The 18,852-nt window shown below is 37.2% G+C and overlaps 1 protein-coding gene across 1 annotated transcript; it reads left to right on the forward strand.

The window, feature by feature from the left end:
• The first annotated feature begins 795 nt into the window (after positions 1-795).
• On the forward strand, positions 796-3,346 carry LOC131649141 (uncharacterized). The gene is made up of 4 exons (XM_058918891.1): positions 796-1,150; positions 1,264-1,377; positions 1,663-2,614; positions 2,731-3,346. Exons 1-4 carry the CDS (start codon positions 796-798, stop codon positions 3,344-3,346), a joined length of 2,037 nt encoding a protein of 678 aa, XP_058774874.1.
• The last annotated feature ends 15,506 nt before the right edge of the window (positions 3,347-18,852 follow it).

Consider the following 18,852-nt stretch of genomic DNA (forward strand, 5'->3'; position numbering starts at 1 on the left):
ACCCCCTCCGCTCAGCGGACCTGCGTAAACCTAGAAAAATCAGTTCTGCTACAGACCTGCAAAACCCCATCCAATCCTCTCAAAACCTCAAATAAGCTTCCCTACACATCCTACACATGCCATATATTCACTCTATCAATCAATGATCCATGGCTCACTCACTAAATGTCAATAACCTAACAATTTCTTCATGAGCAAGAAAACATGGAGAAATGAAAACCAAACATGATCCATGGGAATATCTATCATCATAGTACACATACACACCACAAAATCAAGTTTATAACTTCAAAACTCACAAAACACCCAATTTACCATTGTTGATCAAGCTTAGAAAAGAGCAAGAACAAGAACAAAACACACAAAACTATAAGAACCATACAATCAAGATAAACTAGATTCATCCCCCTTACCTTGGTTAGATTCTTGGCTCTAGCTTGGTTTGGATTCCTACACTTCTCTTCTTCTCTTTGTTTTTCTCTTCTTTCTCTTCTCTTCACAAGTTCTCTTTCTTTCTTTCCTAAAATATCTCAAAATATCTCCTTTTCTCTCTATATCTCTTTCTATTTCTCTACTTCTCATTATCCCCCACTCAACTTTCATAAATTCTAATTTTGGCCCAAATGTCACTAAACATTAATTCTAACCAATTAACACCCAAAACATAATAATTACACACATGGAAAGTAATAAGTAAAATATTAACATAATTAATATTTACCGACTGACTCGACTCAAAAACGGTAAAATTAGGGAAATGTAGCAAACATCACAATTAATCATAAAAACACATTTATGGGCGTTACAGAAGGGGTGAGTATACCTAATCTAAACAAAGTCCTACTTGTACAAGGTTTAGCTGCAAACCTTATAAGCATCAGTCAGTTGTGTGATGAAGGATTCAACGCTAAGTTCACCAAAGATGAGTGTATCATCACAAATGAAGCAAGTGAGGAAGTCATGAAGGGATTTAGATCTAAGGATAATTTCTATCTATGGAAGCCTGACACACCTGTTCACCCCTCTGGCTACTCCATGATCAAGGAAGAATTGAAAATGTACTATCACGAATTTGATGAATCTTATGATTCTGATGAATCAGATAAAGAATCTTATATTAATGATCTCACTATAAGTGAACTGTCTACTAGTTTTTTTAGAACAGTCTAATGAATGAGAAACTGTGTGCAGAAGTAAGGGAATACAGAAGCATCAATAGATTTTTGCTAGATGAAAGAGTAAGCCTTGTGATGGACATTACAGACCGGGAAAGAAAATTGGAAAAGTTAAATGTGAGCAATGATCCTAAAGTACAGTCTAAAAGCAATGTCACAGAGAATGTTGCAACAACATCTAAAGACAATGTGACAGAAAAGGGTATGTTGCGTATTTGCTACCAAAACTTATTATAGCAATTAACCAACGTGAGGGAATACTATTTGGGCTTTGTCAAAATCCATGTTTTGAAATTTCCCTTACTATGTGTGCATATAAAGCTCCCTCGATCCCCTAATATTCTAAAAACGGCAAACCTTCCTAGTAGTACTGCTCGCTACTCTCTGAGATTGATTTATTTCTTTTACTCTCACAAGTGAGAAACAAGTTCTGGTTCTCTTAGGTTCAGAATGTCTCAGCAATCGAATGATGAATCTCCCGTTTCAGACTCAGCAACACCTGAAGAGTCCTCTAACCCTAATAGGGTTCTTAAGGTTGTCCCTTTAAGGACGATTAGCAGTGACGAAGTAAAGGCCACAAAGCCTAAAATGACTCATGCAAAACGGCCCAAGGAGGGTATTCACAACAAGGGTAACAAATGCTCAGCATCTGCTACCATGGAGAAACTTACTAAAGAAGGATCCAAGTATGTCGATAGTGCAATTACCAGGATTGTTAATCGTATTCTGAAGGAGAATCATCAAGTGCCTGGAATATCTATTCCTCTTCAAACTATAATGACTGATCCCCTCAATAACACCAGTAAGGCTGACACTGTTCACACCGTTGATAGTGACCTAAAAATCAACAAGGATGAACAAGGGATTACTAAGAATACCAATGTCACCAAGGATGTCAATGACATTGACAATAATGAGCACCCTAAGGCCAATACTGAAACTAATACTAATGTGGTAGACTTAGATGAGTACTCTGAAGACGAATTACTTACTTCCTTGAATCCTAGTGTAGCCAACAGGCTAATGACAAGAAGAAAAGGCAAAGTTGTTGTTCAAGGATCATCAAAAGGGAGCACTCAAGTGAACAACCCTATCAAAGACACTGTCAGAAGGAAGAGTACTTCTGCAGGACCTGTCAAGAGCAAAGTTGTTACCAAAAGTAAAGGGGTTGGTCCCTCAAAATCTTGGAGTAGGGTCATTCCAAAGAAAAGAAAAAAGTGGGAAATTGTTGAACCAGAATCTGATGTTGAAGCAAATGTCCCTGACATTCCATCAAGGAAGAAGCCTACAACCAGTAAGCTTGCTGCTAACATCCCTGAAGTTCCCATTGATAATGTGTCTTTCCACTATGCCTCTAGTGTCAGCAGATGGAAATATGTTCTCCAAAAGAGGTTGGCTGTTGAAAGGGAATTGGCTCCAAATGCTCTTGAAAAAAGGAGGTCTTAGAGTTGATTCAAGAAGCTGGACTGCTAAAAACTATATGCAATCTTCCCAAATGTTATGAGAAGCTGGTCAAAGAATTTGTGGTAAACCTGTCTGAAGATTGTGGCAATAGCAAAAGTGCAGACTACATAAAGGTATTTGTAAGAGGTAAGTGTGTATCATGCTCTCCTTCTGTGATTAATCAATTCTTGGGAAGAACAGATGAAGCTCAAACCGAGCTGGAAGTAACAGACAACCAAGTCTGTCAAGTGATCACAGCCAAGCAGGTAAAAAGCTGGCCCATGAAAGAGAAGCTAACTGCAAGTAAGCTGAGCATCAAGTATGCAATGCTTCACAAAATAGGAGCAGCTAATTGGGTTCCAACAAATCACAAGTCCACTATCTCAACTGTGCTTGGTAGATTTCTGTATGTTGTGGGGACAAAGGCAAAGTTTGATTATGGAGCATACATTTTTGACCAAACCATGAAGCATGCTGGAAGCTTTAGTGTTAAGGGACCAATTGCCTTTCTATCCCTCCTGAGTGGTATAATTCTGGATCAATATCCAAACATTCTCAACGAACATGATGTGGTGTGCAAGAGAGAAAGTCCCTTGGCTTTCCATTACAAACTGTTTAAGGGAAAGCATGTTCCAGACATTGTCATGACATCAGCTGAAACTTCCAAATCTGGAGCATCAGTCAGTAAAGCAGAAGTCATAACAATACTAAAAGAGACTTGCAAATAACTGGAAGCTAGAAAAATGTCTCTTGAACAAATGCTGCGGACTCTGGAAATGGATGAGAATGAGGAGTTTGCAGATACAGAAGAGATGGAAGATAAAGATGCTCAAGAAGTGGAGGAAGAAAGTGTTAGTCCTGCTGATGACTCTGAGAAAGAAAGTTCTTCAGACACCTCAGCTGATTCTGACTCTGAGCAGTAATTGCAACTAGAGTCTAGTGTGCTTATTTTTTGTTTTTTTGCTTTGTTTGTTTTGTTCTGCTGCATTTGGTTCCGTTTGTTTTATTTTTTTGGTCTGTTTTATGTTTGGACTTATTTAAACTCATTGCGTGAGGAACTTCTTTTGGCTTTGGCAACATTTGTGGCCAAACAGTGGGAGAAATATTATATGTCACCACCCCAGAACAACAAGAATGGTGGTTGTGTGTGATCAACAATTATATTTGCTTATCTTTGTGTTGATCTGTTGGTGCTTGTGCTAATCTTGTAGCTTGTGCTTGTGTTACTCTTATGCACTGTCTGGTTTTTGTCTGAGCACTGTGTGCATACTGAAGGATAGAAAAACACTTAGAAAGGGGGGGGGGTTTGAATAAGTGTAGTCTAAAAACTTGAACGATAAAAACAATATGCACAGTTATTTTTATCCTGGTTCGTTGTTAACTAAACTACTCCAGTCCACCCCCACGGAGTGATTTACCTCACCTGAGGATTTAATCCACTAATCGCAACAGATTACAATGGTTTTCCACTTAGTCCGCGACTAAGTCTTCTAGAGTATCCTGATCACAACCTGATCACTCCAGGAACAAATGCTTAGACACAAGCTAAGACTTTCTTAGAGTATCCTGACCACCACGTGATCACTCTAATTACAACTGCTTAGACACAAGCTAAGACTTCCTAGAGTATCCTGATCAACACTTGATCACTCTAGTTACTTACAAATTAATGTAATCAATTAAGAGTATTACAAATGCTTCTGAAAAGCTATAATCACAACAGTGATATTTCTCTTAACGTTTAAGCTTAATCTCACTAATATATTACAACAGTAATGTAGTGAGCTTTGATGAAGATGAAGTTTCTGAGCTTTGAATTTGAACAGCGTTTCAGCAAGTTTGTTGTTAGCAAATCATCAACCTTGCTTCACATCAGAACTTCATATTTATAGGCGTTTGAGAAGATGACCGTTGGGCGCATTTAATGCTTTGCGTATTCCGTACAGCATTGCATTTAATGTTTCACGCTTTTGTCAACTACCTCGAGCCTTGTTCACGCTGTGTCTACTGACGTTGCCTTTAATAGCTTCCAACGTTCCTTTTGTCAGTCAGCGTAGCCTGCCACCTGTACTTTCTTCTGATCTGATGTTTGTGAATAAAATATTTGAATATCATCAGAGTCAAACAGCTTGGTGCATAGCATCTTCTTGTCTTCTGACCTTGAAGTGCTTCTGAGCGTGATACCATGAGAACTTCAGTGCTTCTGCTTCTGATCTCAAGTTCTTCTGATGCTTCCATAGACCCATGTTCTGATTCTGCCTTGACCATCTTCTGATGTCTTGCCAGACCATGTTCTGATGTTGCATGCTGAACCTTCTGAGACAAAGCTTTTGAGCGCTGATTGGTGCATACTCTTTATATATTTCCTGAAAGGGAAATTGCAATGTATTAGAGTACCACATTATCTCACACAAAAGTCATATCCTTGTTATCATCAAAACTAAGAATATTGATCAGAACAAATCTTGTTCTAACAATCTCCCCCTTTTTGATGATGACAAAAACATATATAAATGATATGAATTTGCGATCAGAAAGAGCAGACGGCTAAAGACAAATTACACAGCTATAGCATAAGCATGTGAATATGTCTCCCCCTGAGATTAACAATCTCCCCCTGAGATGAATAATCTCCCCCTGAAATAAATACTCGAAGAACTTTAATAATAAAAGACTTCCCTGATTATTTCGGTAGAGACGATCACATAAGCTTCTGTCTTTTGATAATTCATAGCTTCTGACTTCTGCTTCCATTGGACAGCTTCAGAACTTGAATTTCTTTAGATCCCTAGAACACTCACAGCTTCTGATTCCTGCTTCCATTTAGGACAGCTTTAGAACTTGAATTTCTTTGATCTTCAGAACATTCACAGCTTCTGATTCCTGCTTCCATTTAAGACAGCTTCAGAACTTGAATTTCTTTGATCTTCAGAACATTCACAGCTTCTGATTCATGCTTCCATTTAGGACAGCTTCAGAACTTGAGTTTTCCTGATCTTTAGAACATTCACAGCTTCTGATTTCTGCTTCCCTCGGATAGCTTCAGAGCTTTGAATTTCTTCTTACATCACTTCATGCTAGATTGTATCAGAACATTGTTGAATGTACCAGAGCATCATCAGAGCATCTCTACATCCTGAAATGTTACAGAACAAAACTAAACGACAAAAGTCAGCATGAATGAGTTAGAACATAAAATGTGTATCAGAACACAAAATATGTATCAGAGCCATATAAGCCATATAGAATATATCAGATCCAATAGACAATGTATCAGAGCAAATAGACAATGATTTGGATCATATTCTATCTTCAGAATTTCTGATCATTCTTCCTTCTTGCTTCTGATTCTGAAGCTTCCTAGTACTCAGCTTGCTTCAAGAATCCAAGGGCTATTTCTGATCATTCTTCCTTCTTGCTTCTGATTCTGAAGCTTCCTAGCACTCAGCTTGCTTCAAGAATCCAAGAGCTTGATTCATTTTGTTGCTTCTTATGTTGATCTTGAATCTTTGATTCCTGCAACAACACAACTTAAAAACATAGAACTTTGCAAGTTCTGTTAGTAAATGTGGAGCCTTTTTACTCGGTAACTGATAATATTAATCAGATCATTTATCATATTTTCTCCCCCTTTTTGTCATAACATCAAAAAGCATAAAAGATTCAGATGTAAAGCAAGAGACAAAAGGAAAGAAACATAAATAACTTTTCATTGATTTCAACAAGAAGGATTACAAAAGATGTATGGAGAAAAACAGATGCAACAAGGAAAGAGAACTACAAAGACTTAAAGCCTAAGACTCTATCCTACGCAAAGACTGCGCAAACAACTCAAGAACCCTCTGGTCTTCAGTTTGTTCAGCCATGAAAGCTTGAAAACTCTTCATGCCTGTCCAGACTAGAACCTCCACTGTAGGAGAGATCCAAGAGACCAAAGAGGAAGTGAGGGACAGTTCATAGACAGGGAGCTAATGTTGCAAACGGGCTCCACTGACTCAAGAAGGTCTTCTTCCTTTGGATAAATGTTGATAACAGCATTGAAGAAGAGATCTGTCTTGAAAGAGACTTGGAGAGCCATCCCAAGATATGCTTCACATCCTGTAACTGATTAACCCTTCCATCCGTTCTCATTGAGTTGAAAGGATTCATGATGAACGCTAGGTTGAAGATGAATGAACTAGGGTTTATGCCAAAGAAAAACTTTGTTGGACGAGAGAGAAAAAGAAAGAGAAAGAGAGCCAAGACTTATTGAAAAAATGCAACGAAATGAAGGAATAAATAGAGGGAAAAAGAAGAGGGAAACGTTCGAGGAATATAAAAAAGAAAAGAAGGACAATAAAAGAAATGATGAATGGCATTTAATGTAACATGACGTGAGGAGAGATAATAATGACAAAAGACGAGATTTGCACAGTTACCTAAGTAGACGTCCCCTCAACTACACGCACGCTTGTCCAGAAATAGTGAACACGTGTTTACCATCTGGATAGCCAGTTACAGCTGTTTTGCTTTTAAAGAGATTCTGAATCAACTTAGACAATGAAACGTTAGTAATAACTGAATCACAATTTCTAATTGATTTCAATCAGAACTTCTTATAAAAAAAAATCCAATTTCATTTCAGAAGATACTCATACAAGATCTTCTCATCTTCTCATTCTGGGCATAAATCCATACTGATATTCTTCAGAATGAACTTAAACCTATCTTCAGCAAGGGGTTTTGTAAAGATATCAGCCCATTGATGGTCTGTATCCACAAAGTTTAAAGATATAACACCCTTCTGAACATAGTCCCTTATGAAATGATGTTTAATCTCAATATGTTTAGCTTTTGAATGTAAAATAGGATTCTTAGATAAACATATAGCAGAAGTATTATCACAGAAAATAGGAATGTTACTCTCATATATCTGATAATCTTCCAGCTGACTTCTCATCCAGAGCATTTGTGTGCTACAACCAGCAGCAGCAACATATTCTGCTTCTGTTGTTGAGAGGGCAATAGTAGCTTGCTTCTTGCTGTACCATGAGATCAGATGACTTCCAAGAAATTGAGAACTTCCAGAAGTGCTCTTTCTTTCTATTCTGTCTCCAACATAGTCAGCATCACAGAATCCTACTAAGTTGTAATCTTTAGATCTTCTGTAAACTAAACCAACATTAGTAGTACCTTTCAGATACCTTAGAATTCTCTTAGCCGCTGTTAAATGAGATTCTCTTGGATCTGATTGGAATCGAGCACACAAACAAACACTAAAGAGAATGTCAGGTCTAGAAGCAGTTAGATATAGAAGAGATCCAATCATACCTCTGTACAACTTCTGATCTACCTTCTTACTCACCTCATCCTTACCCAGTACACATGTTGGATGCATAGGAGTTTTGGCTTCTGTGCTTTCAGAAAGATTAAACTTCTTCAGAAGTTCTTTCACATACTTCGTTTGATGAACATAGGTTCCATCGGAAGTTTGGTTGATTTGAATCCCAAGGAAATACTTGAGTTCTCCCATCATGCTCATTTCAAATTCAGCCTGCATAGACTCAGTAAACTCCTTTCCAAGTGTAGCATTAGATGTTCCAAAGATAATATCATCAACATATATTTGACAAATTAAAATATCCTTTTTAAATGTTTTACAAAAGAGAGTAGTGTCCACTTTTCCTCTAGTGAAATCATTTTCCAGAAGGAAAGAACTCAAACGTTCATACCAGGCTCTAGGAGCTTGTTTCAATCCGTATAATGATTTCTTTAATTTGAAAACATGATTTGGAGACATGGAGTCTTCAAAACCAGGAGGTTGGTGAACATAAACTTCTTCATCTATATAACCATTTAAGAAGGCACTCTTGACATCCATCTGATAAAGAGTGATGTTGTGTTGAGTGGCAAAAGAAATTAATAGACGAATAGATTCTAACCTGGCCACTGGTGCAAAGGTTTCTGTATAATCAATCCCTTCTTGCTGACTATAACCCTGAGCAACCAGTCTGGCTTTGTTTCTTACCACTTCACCTTTCTCACTTAGCTTGTTTCTGAAAACTCACTTAGTACCGATGATGTTAAATCCTTTTGGTCTAGGTACCAAGTCCCATACATCATTCCTTGTAAACTGATTTAGTTCTTCTTGCATGGCAATTATCCAGTCTGGATCTTCTAGAGCTTGATCAACAGAAGTTGGCTCGATCAAAGAAACAAGACCTAATTGACATTCTGCATTGTTCTTAAGGAATGCCCTTGTTCTGATGGGATCATCTTTCTTTCCAAGGATCACATCTTCTGAATGAGCTGAGGCAAGTCTAGGTGATCTTCTGATAGTTGGTTCTTCAGAAATCCTAAGATTCTCTAAAGATGCAGCAACTTGATCTTCTGATCCATTGCTTCTGAGACTGCCAGCTTCTGCAGCTTTGCTTCTTGATTCTTCAACTTCTGATATATCAATATCAAAATCTGCAAAATTCTCAAACTGCTTTGGTTTTTCAAGACCAAGCTTATCATCAAACCTGATATTGATTGATTCTTCTACAATCAATGTTTCAGTATTGTATACTCTGTAGCCTTTAGAGCGTTCAGAATATCCAAGAAGGAAACATTTTTGTGCTTTGGAATCAAACTTACCAAGATGATCTTTAGTATTCAGAATAAAACATACACATCCAAAAGGATGGAAATATGAAATGTTGGGCTTTCTGTTCTTTCACAATTCATAAGGAGTCTTATTTAGAATAGGTCTGATAGAGATTCTATTCTGAATATAGCATGCAGTGTTAATTGCATCTGCCCAGAAATGCTTAGCCATATTGGTTTCATTAATCATGGTTCTGGCCATTTCTTGTAGAGTCCTATTCTTTCGCTCTACAACTCCATTTTGCTGTGGAGTTCTGGGGCAAGAGAAATCATGGGCAATACCATTTTCTTTGAAGAACTCCTCAAAGAATCTGTTCTCAAATTCGCCACCATGATCACTTCTGACCTTTATGATTTTACACTCTTTCTCAGATTGAATCTGAGTGCAGAATTCAAAGAACACTGAATGAGACTCATCCTTGTGTTTCAAGAACTTTACCCACGTCCAGCGGCTATAATCATCAACGATGACTAATCCATATTTCTTCCCTCTGACAGATGCTGTATTGACTGGGCCAAACAGATCAATGTGCAAGAGTTCTAACGGCCTTGAGGTAGAAACAACATTCTTAGACTTGAATGCAGGTCTGGAGAACTTGCCCTTCTGACATGCTTCACAAAGAGCATCTGATTTGTATTTCAGATTTTGGGAGTCCCCTGACCAGATTTAGTTTGTTAATCTGAGAAATCTTTCTCAAACTACCATGTCCTAATCTTTTGTGCCAGACCCATTGCTCTTCAGAAACAGACATAAGACAAGTCACCTTCTGCTTCTCAAGATCAGAAAGATCAATCTTATAAATGTTGTTCTTCCTCTTGCCTGTAAATAGGATTGAGCTATCCTTCTGACTTACAGCCTTGCAAGACTTTTGATTGAAGATTATATCATAACCATTGTCACTTAATTGACTTATGGACAATAAGTTATGCGTTAATCCTTCTACAAGAAGTACATTAGTTATGGAAGGAGAGTTACCAAGACTTATGGTTCCAGAGCCAATGATTTTGCCCTTCTGATCTCCTCCAAACTTGACTTCTCCACCTGGTTTAAGCACCAGGTCTTGGAATGTAGACCTTCTTCCCGTCATGTGTCGCGAGCACCCAGAGTCCAGGTACCATGACATTTTGCTTTCTGTCCTCTTTGCCGCCAAGGATATCTGCAACAGAAATTATCTTCTCCTTAGGTACCCACAATTTCTTGGGTCCTTTCTTGTTAGTTCTCCTCAAGTTCTGATTGAACTTGGGTTTAGCAAAATATTTAACAGGAGGAACAGTATGATACTTCTTATTCTTAGTTCCATGATATTTCTTAGATTGTGTCACATGCTTCTTGGTGTGTGTTATGTGAAAACTTTGTGCATGTGATGTGTGCTTAATATCATGGGAGTGGCCAAATTTAAATTGGTTATACAGAGGCTTGTATGATATTTTCATATCATCCACAGATTCAAGCTTGTATGGGATTTCACCCTCATAACCAATGCCAACTCTCTTGTTCCCAGACACAGCATATATCATAGAAGCTAGCTGACTTCTGCCAATACTTCTAGATAAGAACTTCCTGAAACTTAAATCATATTCTTTCAGAATATGATTCAGACTGGGAGTGGATTTTTCTGAATCAGAAGGAGATCCAACATTATTGGATAATTTTAAAACTTTTTCTTTTAATTCAGAATTTTCCAACTCAAGCTTCTTAGTTTCAAATTCAAATTGCTTTTTCAGCTTTTTGTATTTGATACTAAGATGAGCTTTTAATTCAAGAAGCTCTGTTAGACTGGAAACTAGCTCTTCTCTAGATAGTTCAGAAAATACCTCTTTAGAATCTGATTCTGATGTAGATTCTGATCCATCATCTTCTGTCGCCATCAGCGCAAAGTTTGCCTGCTCTCCTTCAGAGTCTGATCCTGATTCTGATTCAGAATCATCCCATGTTGCCATAAGACCTTTCTTCTTATGAAACTTCTTCTTGGGATTCTCCTTCTGAAGTTTCGGACACTCATTCTTGTAATGTCCAGGCTCATTGCACTCATAGCAGACAGCCTTCTTCTTGTCAGATCTTCTGTCACTAGAAGATTATCCACGTTCAAATCTCTTTGAACTTCTGAAGCCTCTGAACTTCCTTTGCTTGCTCTTCCAGAGTTGGTTCACCCTTCTGGAGATCATGGATAGTTCATCTTCTTCTTCAGATTCTGATTCTTCAGGATCTTCTTCTCTAGCCTGAAAAGCGTTAGTGCATTTTTTAACATTAGATTTTAAAGCAATAGACTTACCTTTCTTCTGAGGTTCATTAGCGTCAAGTTCAATCTCATGACTCCTCAGGGCACCGATCAGCTCTTCCAAAGAAACTTCATTCAGATTCTTCGCAATCTTGAATGCAGTCACCATTGGACCCCATCTTCTGGTAAGCTTCTGATAATCTTCTTTACATGATCAGCCTTGGTGTAGCCTTTATCCAGAACTCTCAATCCAGCAGTTAGAGTTTGAAATCTTGAGAACATCTTCTCAATATCTTCATCATCCTCCATCTTGAAGGCTTCATATTTCTGGATTAGAGCAAGAGCTTTAGTCTCCTTGACTTGAGCATTTCCTTCATGAGTCATTTTCAAGGACTCATATATGTCATGGGCCGTTTCCCTGTTAGATATCTTCTCATACTCAGCATGAGAGATAGCATTCAGCAAAACAGTCCTGCATTTGTGATGATTTTTGAAATCTTTCTTTTGATCATCAGTCATTTCGCTTCTCGTGAGCCTTACACCAGTAGCTTTAACAGGATGTTTGTAACCATCCAACAGAAGATCCCATAGATCAGCATCCAGACCAAGAAAGTAACTTTCCAGTTTATCTTTTCAATATTCAAAGTTTTCACCATCGAATATTGGTGGTCTAGTATAACCATTGTATTGCTCAGCAGAGCCAGATGTAGATGCAGTTGGATTTGATTGAGATTCACCAGCCATCTTTTACTGAAGCGTTTTTCTCTTCCTGAATCTTTTCTAAACACGGTTAAGTACTTGCACCTTAGAACCGGCGCTCTGATGCCAATTGAAGGATAGAAAAACACTTAGAAAGGGGGGGGGTTGAATAAGTGTAGTCTAAAAACTTGAACGATAAAAACAATATGCACAGTTATTTTTATCCTGGTTCGTTGTTAACTAAACTACTCCAGTCCACCCCCACGGAGTGATTTACCTCACCTGAGGATTTAATCCACTAATCGCAACAGATTACAATGGTTTTCCACTTAGTCCGCGACTAAGTCTTCTAGAGTATCCTGATCACAACCTAATCACTCCAGGAACAAATGCTTAGACACAAGCTAAGACTTTTTAGAGTATCCTGACCACCACGTGATCACTCTAATTACAACTGCTTAGACACAAGCTAAGACTTCCTAGAGTATCCTGATCAACACTTGATCACTCTAGTTACTTACAAATTAATGTAATCAATTAAGAGTATTACAAATGCTTCTGAAAAGCTATAATCACAACAGTGATATTTCTCTTAACGTTTAAGCTTAATCTCACTAATATATTACAACAGCAATGTAGTGAGCTTTGATGAAGATGAAGTTTCTGAGCTTTGAATTTGAACAGCGTTTCAGCAAGTTTGTTGTTAGCAAATCGTCAACCTTGCTTCACATCAGAACTTCATATTTATAGGCGTTTGAGAAGATGACCGTTGGGCGCATTTAATGCTTTGCGTATTCCGTACAGCATTGCATTTAATGTTTCACGCTTTTGTCAACTACCTCGAGCCTTGTTCACGCTGTGTCTACTGACGTTGCCTTTAATAGCTTCCAACGTTCCTTTTGTCAGTCAGCGTAGCCTGCCACCTGTACTTTCTTCTGATCTGATGTTTGTGAATAAAATATTTGAATATCATCAGAGTCAAACAGCTTGGTGCATAGCATCTTCTTGTCTTCTGACCTTGAAGTGCTTCTGAGCGTGATACCATGAGAACTTCAGTGCTTCTGCTTCTGATCTCAAGTTTTTCTGATGCTTCCATAGACCCATGTTCTGATTCTGCCTTGACCATGTTCTGATGTCTTTCCAGACCATGTTCTGATGTTGCATGCTGAACCTTCTGACACAAAGCTTCTGAGCGCTGATTGGTGCATACTCTTTATATATTTCCTGAAAGGGAAATTGCAATGTATTAGAGTACCACATTATCTCACACAAAATTCATATCCTTGTTATCATCAAAACTAAGAATATTTATCAGAACAAATCTTGTTCTAACACATACTGGTGATGTATGTTGTGTGTTTGTATTAGCTTGTGCTTGTTTTGATTATCCGCTGCAAGTGTTTCTCTGGTATGGTGTGACAGGATGTTTTAGCCAAAAATTTGCCAAAGGGGGAGATTGAAGGTGTTTTGCATGTTGCCTGCATTATTGGTAAAACATACCTGGTTGATTGTGTTTATGTAGGTTGCATATTTGTGTGGAGCTAATACAGGTTTTGTAATGAATGTCATGATCGATGTCATGACATCCATGTGTGACAACAGGAGCTGTTATTATTTGTTAATTGTGTTTCCTGATTTATCCTTTCTATCAGTTTAGGAAACTTTTTAGTGAGTGTTGCATGTTTCGTCTAGAAGATCCTATTGACAGCACATTGTGTAACAGACAGTTGGCGTGTGAATTAGGTTAACTTTGTTAACCCTAATGTGTCTCTAAGAAAGCCCAAGGCCCAAGACTGGTTATAAAATGGCATGCAATCCTAATTTGGAACGCAGACAGAAGATTGTAATTGTGAAGAACGGCTGTTCTGTAACTGTCTCTTGTGATCCACGCTATTATCTTTGATGATTGCGTTGGAATTAGTATGTGTTTTAGTTGTGTCACTCTAAGCTTTTAAGCACGAGTGTGTGTCTCTTGATTGAAACTTTTAAGCAGATCAAGGTGTGTTTTGGAAGAGTGTCTTCTATCTGTAATTGTTTATTGTGTATGTGTTATCACTATTGTGATTGAGGGGGAGTGGAATGGAGATATTCCATATCTAAGTAGAACCTAGGTAGAAGGGTCATTGGGTAGTGATTAAGTGAGGAGTTGTAAACTGAGAGTTTAGCTCTGAATTGATACTGCTAATAGTGGATTTCATCCCTGGCTTGGTAGCCCCCAGAGTAGGTTGTTTGAACTGAACTGGGTAAACAGTTATGTGTGTTCTTTACTGTTTTATGCTGTTTACTATTATTGTCTGTGCTGCATAATTGTGGATGTCATAACATCCAGTTTGACATCAAGCGTGTGTTACTAGAATTTTCACATACCATAATATATATAAGAATCATTAGTACAAGAAAATATTAAATAGAAGAAACAAAACCAAGGTGAAAGCCACTGCCGGTTGTCAAAGGCATGTAGTCCAGCAAGCACGTTATGGTCTTGGCTGCGCCGACCGTCACTTTCTCTCTGCCGGCAAGACTAGTTTCTTTCTTTTTATTTTCAAATACGCATAATACCCTTCATTTTCTAATTTCACACAGCATTGCATTTATTATTCACACACAGAGACACTTCATTTAGTTTATTAAATCTATCCCTTGTTCTAATTAATTAACGGTGATAACAATAAGAACACAATTTCCATGGCATATAACCAAACATAACGCAAAATCAAGATAACATATATAGATTCAATCAACAAAATTAAACCTAATCATGTTAATCTACCCATTTTTCCCATTATACTAACCCATAATAATAGGGATTCTCCCCCTTGCCTCTTCAATTTCTCCTTCAAACCCTATATCCTCTTCCTTGTTCTTCCCCTTTCTCTTTTCCCTTTTTTCTTCCTTTCTTTCTCTGCCTCTTTCTTGTTCCGTGAAAAATGAATGGAAAATTATGTGACTCCCACTCTCTAACCCTTACTAACTATACCTAATGGGCCTAAATATAACACCCCCTATTTACTCCTAACATCAATAATTAAGCCCAATAAAATATATACTATTTATTATTTCTATTTTAGTTACTAAATCAAATAACACCAATAATTAAATAGACACAAATATACACACCAAGTTAATTAATTTATATCAATTAACACACCAATTAATTAAATAAATAATTAACACACCAAATTAAATTATATAATATAATAAAATAAATACTGCTAAAATCCTCTAATAACTCAATGTCTCATATTTCTGGTCAAATCTTAATTACTCGAAAAAATCCCAAAACGCTAAATATTAACTCATTAATATTTCTAATACTAAAAATATTAAAATTTTCAATTAAATATCGATCCTCTATCCCAAACTAATACCGACTAAATCGTCCCAAAACGCGAGAATTTCAATAAACATCACAAATGACTAAATTAAGCAAATAATTATTTTTCCAGGCGTTAAAACTCTCCCCCACTTAAAAGATTTTCGGCCTCGAAAATTACCTCAAACGAACAACTCCAGATACGATTCCCTCATCTTATTCTCGAGTTCCCAAGTGATATTGCAATCGGCAACGCACCCCCATATCACTTTTACCAAAACAATCTCCTTACCACGAAGCTTCTTCACTTCTCGATCTTCAATTCGCATAGGTGATGTATCAACCGTCAAATTATCTCTTACTTGAACATCATCTAATTGAACAACATGCGCTGGATCCGCAATGTACCTCCTCAATTGAGACATATGGAATACATCATGAAGATTAGAAAGAGACGGTGGCAATGCAATCCGATATGCCACCCTCTCCGAAATCTGATAAGGACCAATGGAACGCGGCGTTAACTTACGCGAATTCAAAGCTCTACCAACACTCGTTATTGGCGTAACTCGAAGAAACACATAATCATCCTTCTCAAACTCGAATACACAAATTCCGTTATATCCTTCTTCATACCTCGCCACTAAAACATTTTCCCCAAATCTTGATACATTTTAGTAGCACCAAGATGAATTCTCAAACCATTATGATGTCCTTCATCCAAAATTCTCTTGTTCAAATCTGAAACATCAGGAATAAAAACTCGATCACGACATCTCATGATACTATTCTCATCAATCCGAAAGTCACCACCTTTGCCTTGATTAATCAATGTCATCTTGTCAACCAATTTCAAATCCGATTTCTGACCTTTCTCTAATCTCATCAAGAATGTCACACGTAAGCTTTAACATACCAAGCTTAACACAGGAAGACGTCGTTACCCAAATGTCATACCCCAAAATTTGTCCATATTATTCCTCTCCTTCAAATTAAAATCAAGACACATGGCTCCAAGGCATTCCATATGGTCCATGATGTCTCACATTATCTCCATGATGAGTTTCAGGTCTTAAATCAAAAGATTGACCCCTCAATTGTTCAGAAAGTCAACAGTCAACTAAGTTAACCTAGAAGTCAACTGTGGTCAAAGTAAAGTCAAAACTCCTGATTTTTTGTCAAGATCCTCATATTGAAGTATCATTCACCATTTGATCAAAAATTGATCATGGTTCATCAAGGAAAGATAAAAAATCAACAGTTCAAAAAGTTTCTAAATTAGGGTTTGTATAGGAGAAAGTCAACTGAACTTTGATCATCCATAACTTTCACATGGAACATCAGAAATTTCCCATCCAAAGCTCAATTTGAAGGAAATTGAATTCTCTACAATTTTGTCTCTCACATGCCAAGTTTAAAAATGCTTCATTTGAGAGATATGAGCTAATACATTACAGGTCCTCCTAAAAGATCGCCAAAAGGCATTTTTTTCTCAAAGCTCATAACTTGAACATGGTAGACTCAATTGAGGTGAAACCAAAAGGAGATTTTAAAGGACTCTTTAAAACTTTCTAAAAAGTTCTAGAACACTTCCACACCATAAAGATTGAGAAAGTTATGGACTTCAAAAGTTGGACAAGTTTGGGAAGAATGCAAAAGCTCATAATGAAGAAACTTACATTTTTAGGGCAGGTGACCTATGTTTCATGGTTTAAACATATTTATCATGTTACCAATGACCCCTAAGATCATACCCTTGCTTCCCATATTTTTTATTCTATTTATTTCATTTTTTATTCATTTAAAAACAAAATAAATGAATTAAAATATGAATAAATGGCAAAAAATACATGGAAATTTATTTTTGGACCAAATCAAATCTCCACCTCAGAATGAGACTAAGAGAAACGTGAAAAGAAGAGTGGGAAATAATATTGAGCCAAAATTAGCAAAATTCCATACAAAATTCAATCAACAAAATCTCTCTCAAATATAATTTTTACAAGCCCAAAGATTAGAGAGATACAAACCCTAAATTGGTCCATTATATATACTCATTACTCTCAGCATGAAAAGGGGATTTTTGGAGGAAGAAAACTAGGGTTCATAAGTTACAAAAACTCAAAAAAAAGCTAGGGCATGAGAGACTATTGGTGGCAGTCATTATCAACCAGTTTTTCACGATGCATCCTCTTCCCTAAACCCTCAGGAGGTCATACCAATACACACTAAGCCCGAAGCATCGTAAATCACCTCCACCATTAACAAGGTTTGCGTTTTCTTTTCTCCTTAATCGTTTTTAAGGATTCGTATGGTTTAAATGAAATATAATCATATATTCATGTTTATACACTCCTTTAGAATGTTTTTGATCAGTTTGTTTCGAGTTTAAGTACAGGAACTGTGATATGCCATTGTTGGTCAAGAGAGGTCGTCCTCTTCTTCTCATGTATGTCGCCGGTTTAATGCCTTAATATTGCACCATTGAATTCGTAATCACGTTTTTAGGGGATCTGGGCAGGACCAATCTTTGTTTAACGTGGGGATCCTGAGTTTGATTTTTGCAGAAAAAACCTAACGAAATTCGCAGGAAAATACGTAGGAGAAGCCGCAGCAAAATCCGCAGGTGCGGAGGTTGAAGATGAAGACCAATGCATTGGGCTTTGACCAGACGCGTGGCATCCTCACACTTGCCAGTCAGCGGATCCAATCTTCTCTCCAAATGCCATTGGTCGGTCAACGATATCAAGCCACTCTCTCCTCTTCTAATTGGATGCTTGTGAACGCAGGGACCCACTTCTGACGTTTTCTTTCAAATTGCATATTATATTTCTATTTCTGTATTTATTTAATTGCGGGTAATGTCGTAACATAAAAACATCATGGTACAGCTGGGAACGTGAGAGATGCATTAATCATAGTGTCCTGGGTTCGAATCCCCTCTGCGACACTTTAATTTTAACAAGGTTTTTTTCACAAGATCCGGTGCATCGCCCCTCACAAGACCACCATACAGCCTCAAATGCCAGCCTTGGATTCGCGAGAAGACTAATCCAATGACCCAGAATGTGCAGGACCATCATAGGCCTTCAGGATGCGCGTTCACCAGATAATAGCGCCAGGTTCCTCAACTTCTTTTTTTTTTCTATTATTATTTATCTTATTTTTAGAAAATTCTGGGTTTCTTTGCTTAAATCTGTTTTTTTTTCTTTTTCTTTAACAAATAACAAGTTTTTTTTATCAATTAGATTTTAGATAAATAACTTTAATTTTAGTTAATAATATAATTTAGTTTAGGGTTTTAATTTAGATTAATTAACTTAATTTTAGTTTAATCATAACTTTTAGACTTAGGTTTATAGAATTAGGAGTTTTA

This window comes from Vicia villosa, linkage group LG2 (assembly GCF_029867415.1).
Source record: "Vicia villosa cultivar HV-30 ecotype Madison, WI linkage group LG2, Vvil1.0, whole genome shotgun sequence".
Lineage (NCBI taxonomy): Eukaryota > Viridiplantae > Streptophyta > Magnoliopsida > Fabales > Fabaceae > Vicia > Vicia villosa.

Coding starts and splice junctions, on each gene's coding strand:
- LOC131649141 (XM_058918891.1), top strand. CDS start 796: ATGGGCGTTACAGAAGGGGTGAGTATACCTAATCTAAACAAAGTCCTA. Junction 1,151..1,263: donor TATAAGTGAACTGTCTACTA/GTTTTTTTAGAA, acceptor TGGACATTACAG/ACCGGGAAAGAAAATTGGAA. Junction 1,378..1,662: donor AGACAATGTGACAGAAAAGG/GTATGTTGCGTA, acceptor CTCCCGTTTCAG/ACTCAGCAACACCTGAAGAG.